This window comes from Halichoeres trimaculatus, unplaced genomic scaffold (assembly GCF_033239565.1).
Source record: "Halichoeres trimaculatus isolate MK-OKI-2021-1 unplaced genomic scaffold, fHalTri1.1 fHalTri1_scaffold_4, whole genome shotgun sequence".
Lineage (NCBI taxonomy): Eukaryota > Metazoa > Chordata > Actinopteri > Labriformes > Labridae > Halichoeres > Halichoeres trimaculatus.
Genome location: NW_027437182.1, coordinates 15914261 through 15935882, shown reverse-complemented (window position 1 = coordinate 15935882; position 21622 = coordinate 15914261). Strand labels below are relative to the sequence as shown.

General features: G+C 40.0%; 1 protein-coding gene across 1 annotated transcript; it reads right to left on the bottom strand.

Annotated features, from left to right (window-relative positions):
- Positions 1-525: 525 nt before the first annotated feature.
- Positions 526-20925, bottom strand: ppp1r2 (protein phosphatase 1, regulatory (inhibitor) subunit 2). Its single transcript, XM_074668710.1, has 6 exons — positions 20563-20925; positions 11231-11338; positions 10764-10847; positions 6893-7002; positions 4068-4241; positions 526-3239 (listed from the first exon to the last, which is right to left on the bottom strand). The coding sequence occupies exons 1-6, from the start codon at positions 20691-20693 to the stop codon at positions 3220-3222; spliced, it is 627 nt and encodes a 208-aa protein (XP_074524811.1). The 5' UTR covers positions 20694-20925; the 3' UTR covers positions 526-3219.
- Between the last annotated feature and the right edge of the window lie 697 nt (positions 20926-21622).

Genomic DNA, 21622 nt, shown 5'->3' with positions numbered 1-21622 from the left:
CTCCCTGGACGCTCAGGCCGGCCTTCCCTTTTTTTTTTTTTTTTTTCTTTTTTTTTTGCCCCACAAGGTTTTACGCTGTAGTTTTCCTTCAATAAACATACGTTGACTACGATTTTACATCTACTTAGGCGTCAAAATCTAAATCTGTTTAAAGTTAACATTTCATTCAAATTCAACAAACAAATAAAGGGAGTTACGTTTTACTGCTACTATGAAAGACTCAAAGACCTCAGGAGATGCGTTCATTCTTAGCAGTAAATACACTCTACAGACCAAACATGCAGGATAATCCTGGCAAGAACACGCTCTCCAGATTTATCCTATTAGAATGACAAGAAATCCAAGGAAAACAGATTGCAGTATTACTGCGCCATCTGCTGTTGGTTCATAGTTACATGTTTTTTTGAATGACACAGGTCTTTAGGGATCTTAAGCAGATATTAACTGTTAGACAGTTTGAAGTCGTGTTTTTCAGAATATCATCTTTAATATATTATGATGGATGAGCAAACAATAGCAAATCCCACGTTTTTTTCTCTGTTAACTTAAAGCTTTACTGCAATCCAGCAGGATACAGACACGAAACTGCAAGTTAACAGTCTCATTTTTAGATTAAGATGTTTTTTGTTTGTACAGTTTCTTTACCTCTCGGAAAATATGATCAAAGACTTATCAAGATTGCTGACTGCCGGTTGTCAGTTTTGGTTGAGACTGACAGGTGCATTATTTACTCTCAAGTTAACACTTTAAATCAAAAAGATCCATGAGAGGAAGTTGTTACCTAACAACATTTTTTTAATGATAGGAGACATAAACAAAACAAAAAAACACACAACCTGATGATTTAGAACATGCAAACCGGAAATACAAAAACATGACATGGATATGGCATCCACATCATTTTTTCCACACAGTGCAGAGTCATGGGACTGCATCACCATCACCTCAGAACACAAACAGGGCAGAGGTGGGCCAAAACAAGCAAGACACCAAACATGATGAAGCAGAAGGAAAAACAGCACAAAAACATGGAGCAGAGCTTGTTCATTTTACACACATGTACATAAATACGCAAGAGGCACATTTGACGAGAAATAACCACCTACAAGGTGATCATGTCAGTCATTTTTGGGACAAGTTTTGTCCGTCTGTCTTGAGTTAGAAGATGAACCAATCATATCAGCTTCTCTGCTGTTGTCTTTTCTATTTGTTTACAAATTCTATGACTAAAAACAAAACAGCAGTTTTATCAAAATCTGTATTTCCACACGTTCATGTCTCTCTACAATAATCACGTGGTAAATTAGCTGCTCTGATGAGAGCTTGTTAGTTGGTGGGCATTGCAGCAAGGATCACAAAATTGCTTTTAGCTTTGTCAAAACACCACCAAATACAAAACTACAATAACATAAAAAAGAAAAGGGACATTTGCAGGACTTATACCATTTGTTGAATTGTGTGTTTTGTTTTCATAAGACATTTAAACACTTTTATCACGGGAAATCAAAGGGCCAGAAGAAGATCAAAACACAAGACGTTGGGGTTCTTTTATGAACTGTTCTCTCCAGACATTCAGTCAACTTTTACTGTCCACTTAAAAGGTCCTTTTTTGAGTCAAATCTACATGCTTTAAGACTTGATAGTAACTTTCCTGATGCTGGTAGGAATCCCAGACATGAGCTATAAAATCCTTGATACAACAGGAACAGGTGTTGGTTGTAAATTCCCCCACCAACATCTGCCTGAACTGAAAGCCAGCAGCATCATTTCTTTGTTTCACATTCCAGTGGTGCATCATACAGGACACGTATGTATATCAGACAGCGCCAAGTACAGTATGATGAAGGATTTTAACACAAATAATCCTCAAATTTAACAAAAAATGTACTCACAAATTCAGTTTGGTGAAGCTCCTGTGAAGCCAGTCATACAAGTCGTATCAGTGAGAGCACAGAGAGCGTTCATTTGTTCTTTATCACACAGACATCAGGTCCTGGTGATGAAAGCTGCAACTTCTCTGTCCTCTTTGTCAGTAGCACATGCTTTAACCACCAAGCAGTCCCTCCTGCTTTATAAAATAGATACAATGTTTACAGAGCCAAATGATCACAAGCTGATCCTGCAAAAATAAGGAAAATAAACTGATGTAAACTCTTAGGTAAATAAATCCATCTAGAAAAGGCCCATGTCCTTATTCTGTACAGTACACGTTCTTGAAATAGCCAGAATTATCAATGACACTCTGTGGTGTTACTTTTGAAGCGATGCAAACAAAGTCAGTTAAGTGCGACTTAGATTGGTGTCGATTTATTTGCCAAAGTTTGCAGCAAGCAAAGAGACATATGGCATACACTTGCCAATTAATGGTATGTGTTATCAACCTTATGTTATTTCTATTCTATCATAACAATAGTATTCAGATTAAGAAGGTCATGTTTTCTTGTGCTGCAAGACCAATATTTAGCCCTGTATTTATATAAAACCATTATAATACTAATGGAGAGCAGGAAGCCTTGGAGGGTGGGGGAAAAGATATTCACTGGTCATCATAGAGTCCATCTTTCCTCACAATAAGAACTCAAGGGGTAAGGACAATGCAGCAAACTGATAGGTCAGGATGCAAAACAAAAATAAAAGCCTCCTGTGGTGCACCCAGTATAAGTGCAGGCGTCATGTCTCAGATATGCCTTTAGCGAGGCCGTGGGGTTTCCCCTGGCTCCCTCCAGGGCTGGCACACTGGCTCTGTGGCCTGAACACTGTGGAGAGACCAGCTGGGAGTCCTTGTAATCCAGACATTTTTATTTGTTTTCTCTTTCTAAAAAAACGCCTTGATCCTCCTTTCAGGGTCAGAATCACAGATCCTTCTGTGTGACGTCAGTCCGGAGGAGGTGGGAGGGGAATTTCTTGGCAACAGGAGAGCGAAGAGTTGGGGCACAAAGAGGAGAGATGAGGAGAGGAACAGTCTTCACTTGTGTGTTGTACTGACTCCGGGAGTTCAAAACCAGTGTGTCTGAACGTTATATTGCACAGTTTAAAGAAAATGTCGAGACAGACGTGTGACTTGGAGGTTATTGGCTGTTGACGGTTGTTGTGTGTGGGTGATGAAGAAGTGTGTGTCTGCTGTGTGGCCCAGCATTGAAAACAGAGGGCAGTGAGTGGCATCGTCTGTCTGGATGATGAGGTGACACGCAGGCCTGAAGGCTTGGTGGGAGGCCTCGCCTATGAGTCCAGAGAATCCACTGGATGCAGGAAACAAGAGAAGAGTGGACAGACAAAGAGAAAAAAGTTATATATTCAATTTCTGCTTTGATCCTCAAAATACCGTTGCCAGGAGAGATGACATTGAGTTTCATATCTTTGGATAAATTAATCTGCAGAAATGCCCTCAAGTCATTCACACTGAAGTTATTCCTACTTTATCGTTTTACTTTGGATGCTTCTTTGATACACTCTCCTCTTTTTACACACTTTCTATCTCACTGAAACAGTACTTTCTGGATGACTCAGTTTTGCATTTTTAACAAAAAAATATATTCAAAGCTTTACAGAAGCCACCTGAACCTCTTAGGACGTGGTCACACTGGCAAAATGTATCGTGCTTAAGCACGCTTCAACCCTGAGCACGGTTTGGATGGCCAGAGTGGCCGAGCACTTAGTCAGGTTAAGGTTTGCCTAGTTGGCATCATGAAAGATAAAATGCTTTATAAACTGTTTAATGTGTGTTAAAAAATGCTCAGTGAGTTATTATGCACAATTGTGCTCATTTTCACAGTGGGTTACAACTCTGTTGAATTAAAACATTGGGACTTCTCCCTGAAGCTTTCAGAGCAAATGAACCACAAGGCGGCACAAACAGCAGCCTGCAGTTTCATCTAATGACATCCACACAGTGACAGCATGCATCACAGCATAAAGCCATTACTCCTGAACCTCTGCACTTAAGTTTAGTTCATCAGATGCACAACACCATCCCCCCCTTGTTGCATACAACAAAAAATCTGCCAGACTGAAAACTGTCTGAATCATTTACCCAGCCATGCACAGGAGCACAGTCTCACTCTGCTCACCTTCCTGTGGTGGGTCCACACTGATCTCCTCCGTCTCCTCTGTGTCGTCTCTCATCTCTTCGTCTGCATCTTCGTCTTCCTCCAGCTCGCTGGCGATGAGCTGACGGGCCAGTTTAATGTTCAGGCCCTCGTTGTAGTGCATCTTTCTCATCATCTTAAAGTGGTTCTTTTTGGCTGCAGGAGGTAAAAAATGAAATTGACTACATTTTTAGAAAGTTGTAGGTGCACGGTGGGCACAGGGTGTCAAGGCGGAAAGAAAATTTGCTAAGGCTGCACCAAAATTCTCCAGGAGTGAGTTGTATGGGGTGAATGAAATATCGAATGAAATTTCTCCTGACAGCTTCCAGGTAAAGTCTAATCAAGAACATAACAGGAAAACAATCACTGAGAGCTAACAGGTGAAGACAACAGCACTTGCATCACATGCGAACTCAGAGGATGACATAAAAGGAAATAGAGGTAAGAGAAAGAGTAATGTTTTAACTGAGCAAAAACGATGGCTTCATATCTGTCTGTTTGGACACAGCATTGGTGTAAAAGCAAAAACGATCATCATAGTGTAGGGCTCTGTTATTTTATTATCTATGACACTGTAATGACTGAAATTTAAGCAAGTGTTAGTCTTTTTTAAGTAAAAATGGTCTTATTTGACTTAATATGATCCACATTCACCTGACATTTCAAGATATTAAAAGACAAACACTTGCTTAGACTTCAGTTTTTGCACTGCATGCTTACATTGAATAAGATTCTTCTGATGTTTTGTCCCCTCTCTGAGGTCTCAACTCCCCCTCTCCTGTCAGACCCCACTTGTCTGACAGGAGAGGCTTTGCCCTATGAGGGTCATGTATCACCATGAAAGTTTGAAAATTCCAGGAGCAGCAAATTTGTCAAATTCTTTAAAGATGTTAACAATGTGAACATTTTGGACTCGATGTCTTGATCCATTCTTTGAGGAGCTTACTTTTGAAAGGGCTCAAACTCAAAATGGGATAATGAAGCTTGTTATTCTTAGCAGTTATAAAAATTGTCCAGAACACAAAGGTGACCGATAACTGTGCAAAAATCAGATTAAAGGAAAACATTCAGCGAGGCTAAGAAAGAACAAGCTGGGCTTTGCATGTTTTTGTGTGACTCTGCTTACTTATCTGGCGTGAGAAATATGTCCGCACAAATGTGATAGCTAAGGAAGCAAAGCCAACATTGGATCATGTACTAAGTCTGTTTTCATCCTGACTCTGCAGAACAGCTCTTTGAGCTAACATATAGTTAGACTTTTGTGCACTCTGTTTAGGAATTCTTTTGTTTCTCTGTTTGACTTGGCATTGCTTCACTGTTATACATGTGCTCAGAGAGTATGCCGTGCATTTTGTATTAATCCTGCAGAGAACTAAAGATAAGATAATGTTTGATTTCAAACATTTAAATCATTTTTCCTCTGCAACTCCTAAACTGGTGGTAAAACTTTCCTATAGGAGCTTCAAACTGGCAAATGTAATGTTTAGTGCTGAAAACTGCTGAGGCTACAGCTCTGAAGTAGGGTGGTATTGATCAGACTGGCAGTCTACAGACTATTCACTTTTTTTTTTTAATGTGCATAGCTCTAAAATAAATGTGTACAACCAAAACTGTGCCTCCTGTTAAAATTGTGCAGAGTGCACAGCTCAAATGACAGCACAGAGAGAGAGTGTGTGTGGGTGTGTGTGTCAGTCATGGAAGGTTAAGGTCAGAGAACGGTCAATATCATACTGACACTGTGTGTGTGTGTGTGTGTGTGTGTGTGTGTGTGTGTGTGTGTGTGTGTGTGTGTGTGTGTGTGTGTGTGTGTGTGTGTGTGTGTGTGTGTGTGTGTGTGTGTGTGTGTCCGACTGTCTTAAAGTGATACTCCGGGATGGAACAAGTTGGGTCCTATCACAAGGTTTAGGGCAGAAATTACCCCTACAGCAGTGATTTTGTGCAGCAGAAGCCCAGAGCGCTCGCATCAAACACCCCCCCTGCTCATCAGCCGGTTTCCTCTGCACTCAGACGGGGCTATATTTTACTTGACCAAAAACACAAATAAACGGACTCCCACCGAAAAAATCTGATATCGGCCTGCATTCACGCTTTATTAAGAGAATTTTCAGCGCGTTACTTTCACACAAAAACACCGCTAAATAAGACTCTAGCTCTCATCGTGTCGTAAAACGGTGCTACCTCCGCTGCAGAGCCACAGCTGGCTACGAGGTGCTCGTTGCTTAGTGTATCAGTCCGTGCGCGCGGCGTGCCAGATATAAACAAACGCAGGTAGTCTGCCAGGTCGAAGAGACACGATGAGAACTAGAGCCTTATTTAGCAGTGTTTTTGTGTGAAAGTATTGCGCTGAAAATTCTCTGAATAAAGCATGAATGCAGAGCGATATCAGACTTTTTCGGTGGGAGTCCGTTTATTTGTGTTTTTGGTCAAGTAAAAAATGGCCCCGTCTGAATGCATAGGAAACCGGCTGCACAAAAACACTGCTGTAGGGGTAATTTCTGCCCTAAACCTTGTGATAGGACCCAACTTGTTCAATCCCGGAGTATCACTTCAAGGGAAGTCAGTGAAAGCTTGAGAGCTCAGAGTACTCCAGACCTTTCCTGAACTGATCTCTTTCTGCCAGCTCTTCCCTGCAGACTGTCACTCTGTGTTCAGTCACCCTCACAGCTGTAAAGAACACTTCATACCAAGGTGGAGGATATAAATAAACTGGTTCAGGACACACTCACCACTTTTAGAAACAAACATCTGCTACTGTAGATACTGATAAAAACACCTCATTTGACTGCTAAGTAATAACATATGTTTACCCTGTTCTTCGGGAGTCAGCTCCTCCTCTTCCTCACTGCTCTCTTCTTCTTCCTCCTCTTCCTCTTCTTTCATAAGGAAGCGAGGCTCTGCACCCTCAGCTGCCACCAGCCTTAAAAAAGATAAGAAACATTTTTAAAAAAGTTAAAAGAAATGTCAGTTAATGATCTCTTCTGAGAATCTCGTACCTGTTTTATTCAGGTTTGAACATTTTGAGTGGGTTTGAACACACTGAAAGATTAAAATATCAGAAGATGTGGTTAAAAAAACTTGTGAGAAAAAGCTTTTTATGGAGAGAAACACAGATGGAGATGTAGGTGAGGGGGAGGAGAGAGACGTGAGTGTGTGCAAGTACTCAAGCATGAGACAAAAATAACAAGAGTTACTACCCACATCTCTCACACTCAGGAGCTAACAGCAGAGGACTAAATGAATAATGGTTCACGGCTCAACGGATGGTAGTAAATCAGTGCAACAGCCTCAGGGGAAGCTACACTTTACTGTACTACTACAAACTCAGCCAAACTGGCCTGATTCATACAGAAGGAAGGCCGTACTTCAGGATACAGGATGTAAAAGAACCAGATGCATTAGACAAAAGGGGAAAGTAGGAGACACAGAATGAAGAAAAAAGGTGTAAGTGATGCAGTGGAGTAATTTAAGGGCAGCATGGATGAGAGGAGAGACTCGGAGCAGATGATGGAAAGATTAGACAGCAAGAGTAGACAGAAAAAAGAGCAGTAGTTGGAGACTTGGAGCTGGAGACTTTAGAGTAAGACAATAAAAGGATCTCCATGTGGAAGAAAACAAAGGCAGCTGATTGACTCGTAAGCCTGGAGCTAATCACCATCCTCTCTGCGGAACACACACTCAAACCAGGAGCGCCATGCCTGCATCAGTGTGCTTACGTAATGATGGCCTACAGCATATATTTCAAGCTCCCACTGTTATCCAGGAGGCAGCTAAGTGGCACATGATCATGTTTAACACATAGATAGTGGAGGTTGATGAGGTACAATTCTTCATTTTTTTTTAAATCAAATTTAAAATGAGAAGCACTGACGTGTGGTGCTCAAAGTAAATGTATTTTACAGCTATTACTCACATTGCGCTGCTTTGTTTTCCCCTGGAATTCACAGCTGATGGGAAACACCCATAGAGCCATTGTGTATTGATCAGAAGCTTGTGCAGCAGAGGGTGAAAAAGCAGGAAGCAATTCCATGAAAACAAAGGAATGTTCACAAAAAGATGATGTAAGCCAATGCACAGTGAACTGCCCAGCTCAGTGTTTCTCTGGTTTAGAATTCTTTGTTTTATAAAGCTGATGAATTCATTACAACAATACTTGATATACTGCCTGACCAAAAAAAAAGAAAAAAAGACGCCACCACAATAAAAGGTCACACTTATATTTCGTTGGACCGCCTTTAGCTTTGATTACTGCATGCATTTGCTGTGGCATTGTTTCGATAAGCTTCTGCAATGTCACACGATTTATTTCCATCCAGTGTTAGAGTTATTTTTCACAAAAATCTTGCATTGATGATGGTAGAGTCTGACCACTGTCAGTCAGCAATCAGTGAAGCTAACTGGAAAAAAAGGCTTCAATTTGCTAGGGAGCATAAGATTGGACTCTGGAGCAATGGAAGAAGGTCATGTGGTCTGATGAGTCGAAATGGACTCTGTTCCAGAGTGATGGGCACATCAGGGTAAGAAGAGAGGCAGATGAAGTGATGCACCCATTATGCCTAGAGCTTACTGTCCAAGCCTATAGGGGTAGTGCTATGATCTGGGGTTGCTGCAGTTGGTCAGGTCTAGGCAGGGGTGAAAGTAAGATAAGATTCTTGCAGGAACTGTGCAACTCAAAAAACGGCGTTCCGTTGCGTTCCGTTGCGTTCCGTTGCGTTCCATTGCATTCCGTTGCGTTCCGTTGCGGCTTACTTTCACCTATGCTCACAACCAGATCGTAGTTAACTTGACTACAAAAACAAACCTACATAATAAGCGGAGCCAGATCAGTAGTCAGCAGGTTTGAGGTTTTACAGGCCATTTATGAATAAATAGAGGCTTATCAACAGAGTGGGTAGCGCAGGAACTCCTCGGTCGTTGACTCCAACCGTCTGTCAGATGATGGACGCAGTGATAGGCGATATTTCTTCACATTTATTACTATATTGGAGCGGTCTTTCTGACCATAGCGCTACTTTTTACGTGTCTAGTTGCCTACCGTCTCAAAAAAGGTGAATGTCCGCCTGTTGGCCCTGTTTCCTCCTTTTTGACCCAAACTCCATTTGTTCCTAATCCTTAATGACCACCAGTGACAGGCAGACTGAGCGGTTCTTCAAGCCGGCGTTTGTTTACAGTGGGACTCAACCAAGTGTACAGGGAGGGAGGGGGGGGGGTCACACAGTTTAGTTTCCGTTGTTTTTCTTAAATTTAAACTAATTCCAACACAACAAGTGACGGATCCACAACAGCCAGGATTCATAAAAGGGGGCCATATCATGTCACATATTAAGATATAACAGGCTTATTATTGAGGGGGAAAGATTGGTATTTTTCCAATATTGGGGGCCCCCACCAAAGTATAAGGTTACGCCGTACTCAGAGGCGTTCCAGGAGCGTTCTGGTTGAGGAGGTCCGTATATTTCTTACCAGCACGGCGTTCCGTTGCGTTCCGGCTTACTTTCACCTATGGGTAGGTTCAACAACAGTCTGTGCTCAAAGAATGAGGTCAGCTGACTTCCTGAATCAACTGAATGACCAGGTTATTCCATCAACGGATTTTTTCTTCCCTGATTGCACGGCCATATTCCAAGATGACAATACCAGGATTTATCTGGCTCAAATTGAGAAAGAGTGGTTCAGGGAGCATGAGACATCATTTTCACACATGGATTGGCCACCATAGAGTGCAGACCTTAACCCCATTGAGAATGTTTGGGATGTACTGGAGAAGGCTTTGAGCAGCCGTCAGACTCTATAGTCCAATAAAATATTAGAGTGTGTGACCTTTTTTTTTGGTGGTGATTTTTTTTGGCCATCAATGTATTGTTTCATTCTTTAAACGTATTACTGTATTTAACTACTTGAAAAATATCATTTGTAGAAACACCTAAAAATATGACAGATATACTCAGAACACACTGACGTGACCTTGTTCCGGCTGCACAAGATGAAGTTATCATGTTCTCAGGATCTTAGCTAATAGACCACAAATTCAAAAGACCTGCTCAGAAATAAACTGTTGTCCTCTGATTATTATACGCCGCTGACCTTTACCACAATTCTTTCCACTGGTTGTGTTTAGAAACAGGGAAACACTTTCACTGTCAAGATGCATTTAGTAAACACAGACTGGAGCTTTGTCAAAGGCTCTTGTAATGTCTGGGGGTGAGTGTACTGTCTGCTGTGTCTGCATGCTGAATGTGTTTGTGTGGGTATGACAGGGCACAACTTTCTGCCAGGACAACAACTCTGCACTGCAGCTTGGCAGACACTCCTTTACCAAAACACAGGATTTGAGATTACAACTGAATGGCCCATGACCCTGAGCCATGGGAAAACACAAATAGGTCAATCCAAAATCAGACAGAATGCTTTTGGAAGGCATTTCCTAAGGATGTCTGCAGCTAACTTTTAGTTATTATAACGGCGATCTGCTTCAGGGATAAGGATGTTTGTGAATTTGTTAGGGTATGACTAATCTGTCCTGAGAGCACAAAATATTTTGCATCCTTTTTTTATGGATGTAGCAACAACAGAAACAACCAAAAGTAGCAGATGTGTCACACTGGTCAACCCACCATTCACTACTTGTTTTCTCCTCTAAGTCCAAACTTTTTTTGTACTCATCTCTTCAGTCCTTCTTACTTTGATGCCAAGTCATCCGCTGCGAGTCCACCGTGGCCATCCGAGTCACTCAGCGCCCCCTCATCTTCATCTTCCCCCGACATCCTGAAAAGATAAATATTAGAAAGATGAAGGATATACAGAACATGAGGCAAAGCAAGAAGGGCTAACAGGGACAGGAAATAGAGACGAGTAGAGATGTAGACAGCTGAGGATGAAGAGGGCAGAGAGAAGAGACTAACGACAGGAATAGTACCATGAGGAGACAAAGAGGAAAGGTGCGACAAGGGTGACCTTCCCTGCAACACTCTGACATATTGGATTACGAACCTGCTGAGACATCAACAGGATGCAACACACACACATGCACACACCCCACTCCAACTTCCTAATTATTCAGAGGAGAGTCAAAGGTGTAGAAGGGTTTATAAATCTCTTTAGCCGCAGATTCATAACATTTCATGTATGCGTGTTTTTACATCACTGACCTGTTATAAGGTGTGCTAGGTTCATCTATCTTCATCAGGCCGTAGTCTTTGTCGGCTGGATGGTATGTAGCCAGAATGTTCATCTCGTCCCATTTCTGTGACTTCTTCCTGTAAAAAGGATAAAAAAAAAAGAACTTTCACAAGTTTATAATGACTAAGTGAACAGACACCACCATGCACCGGCTTACCACCCACCATCGCATCACAGATTCCTCCCAGGGGGGAATCTGACCAGATTAAATCTAGGACTGAACGTGCCCCAGTTTTCACTCAGACTGACTATTTTTGAGACCACACAGACAGAAATGTCACCAACACCAACTTGGTTTCTGACAGTGTTCAGGGGTGACTATCCCATTTTCCTTTGGCGCCGAGGTAATCCATCTGAAAGGTGAGTAATGGTCTGAGCCCCGGGCTGGTGTGCAGTGTGTGGACAGAGTCATAAATTGAACAACTACATGTAGTGGGTGGAATTGTTACAATGGTTTTATTCTCAGCTGAGGAATAAGATTGTGAACTCTGATACTTTTATTGGATTTTGATTCAATTCAAGCTAATCCTTTGTGCCCTTGTTACACCCTTAAGGGAAACGGAAAATACATTCAGCCCTACATGTGAAATATTGCTCAAATGGATCAAGAGAACAAGCACCATGATACCGCACCTCAAGCGAATGAAATAAAAACAGACTGAAAAACGTTGTCTCTCCTGTAAAGGGTAAGCATGTCAGTCGTGACCCTGTTCATGGAACTGAAGGTCGGGTATCATGGGAGGGAGGCAGGCAGGCAGAGGGCGGGAAACAAGAGAGAGATACTAAATCCTCTGCTTGCTGCTACAAACCTGCTGAGCTTCCAGACTCATCTCACTCAAAACAGATGTGAGCCATCCAGACTGAAAACAAATACAACAAATGATTCTGTCCATCCAGAAGCACATAAAGAAGGTTTCCTGATGAAGCCCCTACGGAAGCTGATAATCAGGTTAAGATATATATGTGCAAACTGGAGTCTGAGATAGACTTTTACTGCAGGACAATAAGAATAATTTCGTGTCTTGGCTAGGGCTGAACAATTAATCAAACTGAAACAGGCATCCCAATGCAACAGAATGAAATTCTTAAATCACAGAGGCTGCAATTTAAATAAATAATAAAAATAATAATGTGTTTTTTTAAGTTTCATGTATACAGACCTGGAGGGAAAAAGTAACTTGGACTTATTTTTCCTTACAACCAGCAAAAGTCAATATGCTGGTTTTTCTGGCAAAAATATTACACAGCTACAAGGCCTGAGGTTAAATCAATCAATAGATATTCTACCATGATTATAATATTCAAGTAAAAGTACATTGCTTGTATAAACTCGTGCATCAATTCATCTAATTCCATAATAACTTGTAGGCCTTACCTACAGGAAATAATTGTTTATATGCTGACAGCAGTGGTGGCTGCTGGTCAGTCAAGGAGGGGAAGCTCATTTTTTTCTGGCCTACATCATAAATTTGTTTATTTATCTAAACCTAAATTCTAACCCCCGTGCCAGCTTGCTCGCAGCTCGAACTGCTAGGTGAGACTACGACAGGCTGTAAGTGTGAGTGACAAAGGGAGAAGCTCCGCAGCTGTAGCTGTAGCTGCTTATTGGTGAAAAGAGAGAGAATCTTTCCACACAACAATCGTCGTTTTTAAGAAAGGTAAACTCGCTGGGGATCAATAAAGCCTCCGGATCAGTCCAGAACAACTGAGAAGATGCTCTGGTGGAGAGTTATACTTCAAGATCGCTGATTGGCTCATTTCACTGTCAATCAAAAAGGGATTCGGCCTCATACAGATCATCCAATCATAATGCAGAAGCCCAGCTTCCAGGCCAGCCCACTGCCTCATAGACCCCCAGAGACGCTGAGCGTCCGATGGGCGGGACAACGCCCAGTGTTTATCCAATTACTGTCCAGTTTCCACAGTGGAACAACCCACTCTACGCTTCCCCGCTGAAGTCAGAAGACGCTTAGCGTCCGACTGTGTTAAAGAGCTGAGATGCTGCAGGGATGAATAAGAAGGATGTCGAGCCAGTTACCTGTGATAGGTAGCTGATTCTGAACAAAAGGTGAAGGAATTCTAGCGCATATTTAGTCAATGAAATGTACACACAGCAGAACATATCACCACTTCTTTTGGGGACATTTTAGGGGAAGCTGAGCTTCCTTTGCAGTCTTAGAGCAATCTCCACTGGTTGAAAGAATCCTTTGACATGTTGGTCATACTGTAGAATAATTTATTGCTTTTGTTTAATGAATAATGCAGAAGATAAAAGTCCCTCCAAAAAAATGCATGCTAAATCACAATCGCAATATTGGTCCAAAAAAACTGCAGTTAGATTGTTTTCCAAGACCATTCAGCCCTAGTGCACAAAGGGTCATCCATTATTTTTATAAATCAGTTTGCCCTACCTTTACCTTAACTAACCCTACTTTTCTACTATTCAAATTAACCTAAAATTTACTCTAAGTTCAAATCCACTCGAGCTTTTCTCTGTGTGTTAGGTGTTAATAAACCTGCAGTGCTGCACTTGTGCCAGTGTTTTTGGTTACACAACGCATCTCAGAAGCAGCCAGCCAAGTTTTATTCTGCCAGACCTGTCCTGCCTTCAAATACACTCTGGTCCACTCACTCATTCATGAGAGAAATTTCACAACAATGATGGTGCACCTGCAACTGGAAGAAGAGGAAGAAGAAGAAGAAAAAAGTGGACTAACTACAAGCTTTCACTAAATATAGAGTTCTATCTTTTTTACTATGTGACCTCCACTCCAGGGTGGTCAACAGCTGGCGACATAACGCTTGAGGAAAACTCATTAAATAGAGTGAGTCATCATTGCGAGCTGAGCTGCACTATCAGGTAGCATAGTCAGAGAGTAGTGAGGAAAGAACCAGACCTGTGCCCGACCACACAGTGAACCCACCGTAAGTAACATCAGCCAGTGCTTGTTGCAGGGAGGAGTGAGTGGCTGGTCAAAACACACGCAATGTTTTGCTTTCATGCATAAAATCAAGCACGGAGCAGCAGGGGAAAAAAATATTGCCAAACAAAGTGTGTCTGCGTGGCTAACAATGAAAAAGTAGCCAGATTTTAGTTTGTCGGAGAATCCAGTTTTTCTGCAGTTGTTGGTCATCACCCAAGAAGGGCTCAAATCACTGCTCCGTTGGCACGTTCTGCAGGCGGCATTAAGTGGAAAAGATTACACAAAGTTTGATACCAAGCCAACTAGATTTAGGACTAAAACAGTTTCTTAAGCCTTCTTCATCTGTCCAGACTTTGGAGAAAAAGTGCGCCAGAGGAGAGTGAGATGGACTGAACTTTGATTTGATTGGTTGCTGAAGTGAATTTTAACTAAAGTGCAGCTTTAATAATGAATGATTGAATAATGAATGAATGATGAATTCAGCTTTAACAAATTTATTAGTTAAAAGACAAGCGTAGCAGCAGACTTAATTCATTACCCACCTCTGTACCAAGACCACAGCAGATGATAAAGAGTAATAATCAGTTTCACACTCTCCCCATTGGATATTCTATTTATTTTGTTTTCTAAAATTTGACCCTATTTGACCGTAATGTACAGGAGGGTGAAGAGTCCCCAGCGCTCAGGCAGTTTTTTTCTGTCCGAATGAAGTCAGAGATTCACTGCCTGCCAGTCAAACTACTCATTGCTCGGTCAGAGTGAGGCTCACAAGACATTAAAGGCGAGATTGAGTTTCATGGAAGCTCCTGTGAATTATACATAGGGAGGTGCATGTCTCGTACATCACTGTTAACTAAATAGAAGTGGTTGATTGAAGGGGTAACAAAAGTGGCTGTCACAAAGGGGTTTGAAAAATGGCCAAACATTGCCAAATGTAATGAACGGAACTATGAACACTATACTTATGTATTAATACATTTAATCTATATACTTAATCTATACAATAATATGTTTCACAATTACAAAAATATTCCATTATTCATATAATTTATATAAATAACACTAAAGTGTGTTGTAGTAACTTTGTCTAGCTCATATTATGCGTATATATCTATTAATTCCTAATATCTAAGTGCCTTCAAATAATTATATTTATCTCATATTGATTGTCTGATATAGAGAGTATGTACCTGGGAATACAAAAGTGTATATGTATAGCTTCATATGTATGTATATATATATCTAGACATGTGTGTATTTATTTATATAAACATGTAAGAATTGAGCTATGAACACTATACTTATATATTAATATATTCATTCTATATATTTAATCTATACAATAATATGTTTCATATCTACAAAAATATTTCATTATTCATACAGTTCATATAAATAACACTTAAGTGTGTTGTAGTAATTTTGTTTAGCTCATATTAAGCGTATATATCTATTTATTCCTAATATCTAAGTGTCTTCCAATAATTACATTTGCCTCATACTGACTGTCTGATATGGAGAGTATATATCTGGGAATATGAAAGTGTATATTTATAGATTCATATGTATGTATTTATATATATGTTTGTTTATATGCTTGTATATAAATGTATATGTGTATACAGATGTAATCGAAAATTATATGTTTATAGTATGTCCAGCTCACACTGAATGTATTACACTGTCCTTGTGTACATATATATGCATAGGTCTAGTTTCATATATTTATATATAAATATGTATATTATATAGATGTATGTATGTGTATATAGATGTAAACTAAACAAATCTATTTAGGTACCCCTATTGTACGTATTATATTGTTTCTATGTACAAACAAGAGAGAGAGTATACATATATTTTTTTTTACTTCTACGAGATAAGGGTAGGCAATATAAGCTCTGCTTCAGCCTACACCTTTTCGGTCAGTCCCTGTTTGGATGATTTGATTATTTCTGTTTGCTTTGCTTTTGTATTTTTCTTCCTTCTGTATTTATTTTCATTTTTCTATTGTTAAATTGACCGAAATAAATAAATCAAATCAAATCAAATCAAATCAATTAGAGTAGGGAAGCAATAAACAAATGGAGCATGTGGACATTAGTCATTTCTTGTGTTCATGCCTTGTTTTAATTAAGTGTCATCAATGATGAAAATATTAGCCATTATTTTGTAGTTTTTCTTGACTTTTAAAGCGAATGAGAACAATAGCAACCACTGAGTGTTACATCACTTGTGTCTGTTTTTTCCCCATTCCTCTACAGACGGAAGCTGAATTGTTAAACACACACAGGTGTTTGAAAATTCAATGCAGAGTGGTATGTATTTGTAGAACAGGTGGAGGAAATCCTCTAGGTTCTGTAAAGTCAGCCAGGAAGGCAACGTGATATGTTTCAGACAACTGAAGCAGATAAGGAAAACATATTTGGGTTTCGTCAAGCTGAGTTTTCTGCTAAAGGTTCCTCCAAAAGATTTTTTTCAGAACACATAACGTCAGAGAAGTGAAGATCTGACAGGTTTTAGACCCAAGTTTTAGAGAAACCGTAAAATTCTTGTCAAAATAAAGTAAATATAAGGATATAGATTTGACAGTTGTGTGCTCTGTACGCCTACACACACTGATAAAAGAGAATATATTTAAACTAAGTTTTGATAGTAGCAGCTTGAAACAGCATATCGTGCCTGCATGTTTCTTCTTGAATTTGGTGCTTGGCTGCATGCAGGATCCTTCTAGAAAACTCTTTTTCCCTCCACTTCCTCATCACTCAAAGACAGACTATTTTTGTACCAACACAGAAAAAGCTTGATTCACTGTTGGGAATGAAATCCACTAATAACTGCTGCCATCCTTCAATGGCCTAATTTCTCACGCTGCAGCTCAGGCGGGACTGCGACTGATGTCTGGACCTGCTCGCAACAATGACTAGTTATCTTACAAAGAGAGTGGTTGGACAAAAGGGTTGTGAAGATGATTGTGTTTTGCTGTATGATCTCATCTTATTTATCAACATCATCATATTGAAAACATATTTCTTTTGAACGGTGCCTTTTTTATTATTAAAAAAAAAAAAGTATGAATGATAAAACAAGACTGTGAGTCTTGCCCAACCAGGCAAGAACACAGGGTACCAACCATCAGTGCTGTGTGCATTTTTTAAGTTGTATCTGGTACAGGTCTGACTCAAGGTTATGATAGTTAACTAAAACGAAACTGAAAACGAAAACTAAAATTCAAAATACATTGCAGTTAACTAAAACTAATAAAAACTAGAAAAGAAAACAAAAACGATAAATAAACTAAAACTGTATCTTGTGTTCACAAAACTAACTGAAACTAACTAAAATTATAGAGAAAATGCCCTTAGTTTTAGTTTCTGACAATATTAATAGCCTTTAGGATTTAAATTAATCCGACACATTTTCCCAACCAATTTTACGACAGTTTTAGGCAGCTGTTAGTGCTGTACGGCACCATCACAGCGACGTACTGGGACGTGCTTGTTTACTGCACTGACTGGCTGTGCACTGTGCTGCGACAAAACGTAGTGGAGCAATTAATTACAGCATCTGTAATAGTTTCATTGCATGTGACTCTGACTTTAATTGTTTTTAAGTCTGTCTTTCTTGTTAGAGTCCAAGTTTCTAAAGATTTAAGCTCATATTGTTTTATAAAGTTTTTGTTTATATTATTTTTCTGTAATTAAGGTTAACATTATTTTTTATATAATTTATGTATATATTTTTTATATTAAGTTTATATTATTTTTTTGTGATGAAGGCAGCAGCCAACAGTTCAGTATCAGCATTGACTGAGCAGTGAGCACTATGTTGGACTGGAAAATAAACAGTATTACAAAATATTTACTCTGACCTTTTTCAATCCTGCACCTGGTTAATAAGGTATGAAAAACTAAAACTAAATTGAAACTAAATTGAAACTAAACTAAAACTAAGCCTTGTTGCAAAAATCAAAAGTAAATAAAAACTAGAATGCCCGCTCTAAAACTAATTAAAACTAAACTGTAATGGGGAAAAAAGTTCAAAACTAACTAAAACTAAACTATAATGACAAATCCAAAACTATTATAACCTTGGTCTGACTATGGCTAAAAACGCCAATATCGGATCCTGGATGCTGGAAAATTTGTCCTAAGACCCTCACAGTGAATATCTAATCTTTTCTAACTGTATAAAATAGGATAAATCACTGAGGCACAAAGACGCTTTGGGAACAGTATCATTCTGCATTTAAGCAGTGTTGTAGGCAATAAAAGTCTTGCCCTTAATGTGCAGCAATCTTTATCTGTAACACCAAATATAGCCCCACCGGCACAGTCAAAGTCCAAGAGCCTTTGACAGCATATCACAGCCTAGTAGCATGACAAAGCAGAATGTGGAACGTGGGGGTTAAATTAGCATGGTTTATAGTGATAATTTATCACAGCTAGCATTTAGACTTGGACACACTTTTTTAAGTTTCACCTTGGAAAAATAGTGGTGTGATCTTTTTAATGGATCTTATTTCTAAAAAGATAGATTTGTTAACCTTATTCTATGAAAACACTCAACCGATGATACAGCCCAACCCAAATATAACATTCAGCAACATCTCCCACTGAACCAGACATTTATCAGCATTTGGCAGGTGGGTGGTGTTCATTAACCATTTGAGACTGTGAATTAAACACATCTTGATGCACGCAGAGCCTCAAAATCCCAGAACAAAAAAGAAGCATTTCTGTGGTTGATCTTTGCAGAAAAGGTGCCCAAGTCTTGTCTCACTTATGAAGCCTAATGTGTTATAAGCTTCACACAAAACACAAGCTGTTTACAACTGAAAAAACACAGGAATATATTGTATTTAATATTAAATATTAATATTTGTACCTAAACTTTAAAATTAGCTACCATTCTGTTACTTTCATTTTGCGTCTTACAAAACAACTGTGGTCAATAGCATCTCTCAGTGAAATCTGTGTCCAGAGGGTAGACTGACAGGCGGCTGTGGAAGAGCAAAGCTCAGGGATGACTTCACAGGGACTAGCTTGCAATCTCGGGTGCTCGATCTCACTGCCACAGAGTGAGTGTCAGCATCTGGGACATCATTGGAGGCAACGCTCTAAAGACATACCAACATCAAACCAGACACTGGGACTCAGTACACAACAGATCTGTTGATTAAGCAGTCTATGACTACTTGTCACAATCTAAATGTCTGACAGTAGTATCTTAGTTTATTTGTTCCTGACCTCATCTGAGGTGTCCCCATTTCCTTTTGGGCGTGACTGACATGACAGGCTGCCGCAAAACAGTGAATGGGCCATGCTGTCATCCTCGCCAATATCAGGATGAAATGTATCCAGTGTGATCTGAAATGTCCTCTGGCTATTTTTCGCGCTTTCATTCTTGGATTTAAAGGTACATAGGATGTGTTCAGAAAGCAGAGGACCTGGCAGTTATCAAAACAAGAACAGCGGCCACATGTTAAGGTAAGATAGTCAGATGTTATCACAATGTGGGGATTCTCTACACAGCACACTGCAGTGTGGTTTGACAAAACTGGAGCTTATTTGTCATTGGCCGTTATCACACCACCAGTGTCACATGTAGCTTTGACCTAAAACCATATTTTACATCTTACAGGTTCAATGGATAGTTAGCCTGTGAATGGTGATGTACTATAACCTGTGATTGTCTTACCATCTATACAGCAACTTATTTCCTTTAATTAAAACCTTCATGAAATAGTGCCAGATTGTTATAAACTTACAGTGATACAGGAGGAGACGCATTGATATGGTCGGCTTAAGTTAGGTTACATGAGGACATAACAGAAGAAGGAAAACAGTACTTAAGTTACTCTATGTTCATCGGAGCATGAGGTCAGTCAAAGCTGGTGTAATATTCCCTATTATGGTCATATTTGGCTGGTGGATGTGAGTGTTTAAGTGTATTTATCGCCCATATCTTCGCTTTACTTGCAATTTAAACAATACTCAACTGCATTTTACTGGTGATAATGAATTTCCTTTAGACGACAACAATAGTATTATCAGTCGTGCTACGTTACCAACCAAGGCTGTGACTTTATTGCCCAGTGAATATGCTAACCTGACCACTGGCTCTCAGGTTTAAACTCTAGCTTTTGCTGCAATTTACAGATTTTATCAGGGTAGACACGCCAACTTATTTGTCGTAAAAACGCACAGAGAGAAGCAGGAAGTTTCCAAACAGGCTCTTTACTCACTCTGACAGCCGAAGAGATGACTGATGTTACAGTTAGCCTGACAGGGAGTAACGCCGGGGAGGCTAACAAGTGCTTAGCTAGCTGGTGTCACCCCGCTACCAACCTTACGACAAATGAGCAGAAAACTTACTGTTGGTCATCTTCCGAGAGTCCGGGGGCTTGTTCAGGAACATCCCCTGGAACGTCTTCGGGCGGTGGTTTGACGTTAGTCCCGCTGCTCTTGTTTTTCAGAATGCCTTTTATCGGCCGGGGAGCTGCCATTCCCACACGCTGACTGTCACACCGGCTGGCTCAACTATTTCTCCGTAACTGAATTTACGTTCAACTAAAATTCTGTGATTTCTGCTCTCAGTGACAACAGACTGGTTCTGTTTTAACCATACTCCCCGTCATAACTAAGCACTATTCTACAAACACGGGAGAAGCCTGGGCAGGATCCAGTGCGATGAGACGGTTCAGCATGTCTACTCCCCGGTTATTCACTCACTGGCGGGGCAACAGCACTACTAGCGGGTAGGCTCGGCTCACAACATATCGCGAGACTTTGAAACGCGACGCCATGGTGCCTCTTTTTGCTCGGAAATTTCCAGATCATACTGACAACAGTGACCTGACCATAAAGACAATAATGCTTTCTTCCTTATAAATATGCTCTAGTTGTTTGCCAAGTTCCACATTCACAAATGTAAATTCTTGAACAGAAAACCGGAACTCTTTGTATTGAAAAAGGAACTTGAACAATATATGAGGACAATCTCCACATCCACAAACACTAAGGCTTTAAAAACTTTCAACATTTGCAAAGAATTTAACTTGTTTACATAAAACGCAGTCTCGCACAAGTTTTTTTTTCCTCTTTTGTATTTTTCTTTTCCTTTTCATTTTATTGACTTTCCTGTCTCGTTTGTTATTGTATTTGTATTTGTGTTACCACTCTTGAAGTTGTTAATGATTCAATAATAATAAAAATAAAAATAAAATACTGACAACAGTGTGCCGTTGGTTAACAGTATCTACTGCAAAAGAAATAATTTTGTTTCCCAGTATATTTCTTGATATTCGTGTTTCCTGCGAACTAAGACTGAAAGTAGACTTTTGGATATCATTACTCAGTGTAGTGACTTGACAACCCTTGTCTGATATCAACCTTTACAAGTCACCTGAAAGGCCAGGCTTTATCTTCACCCTCA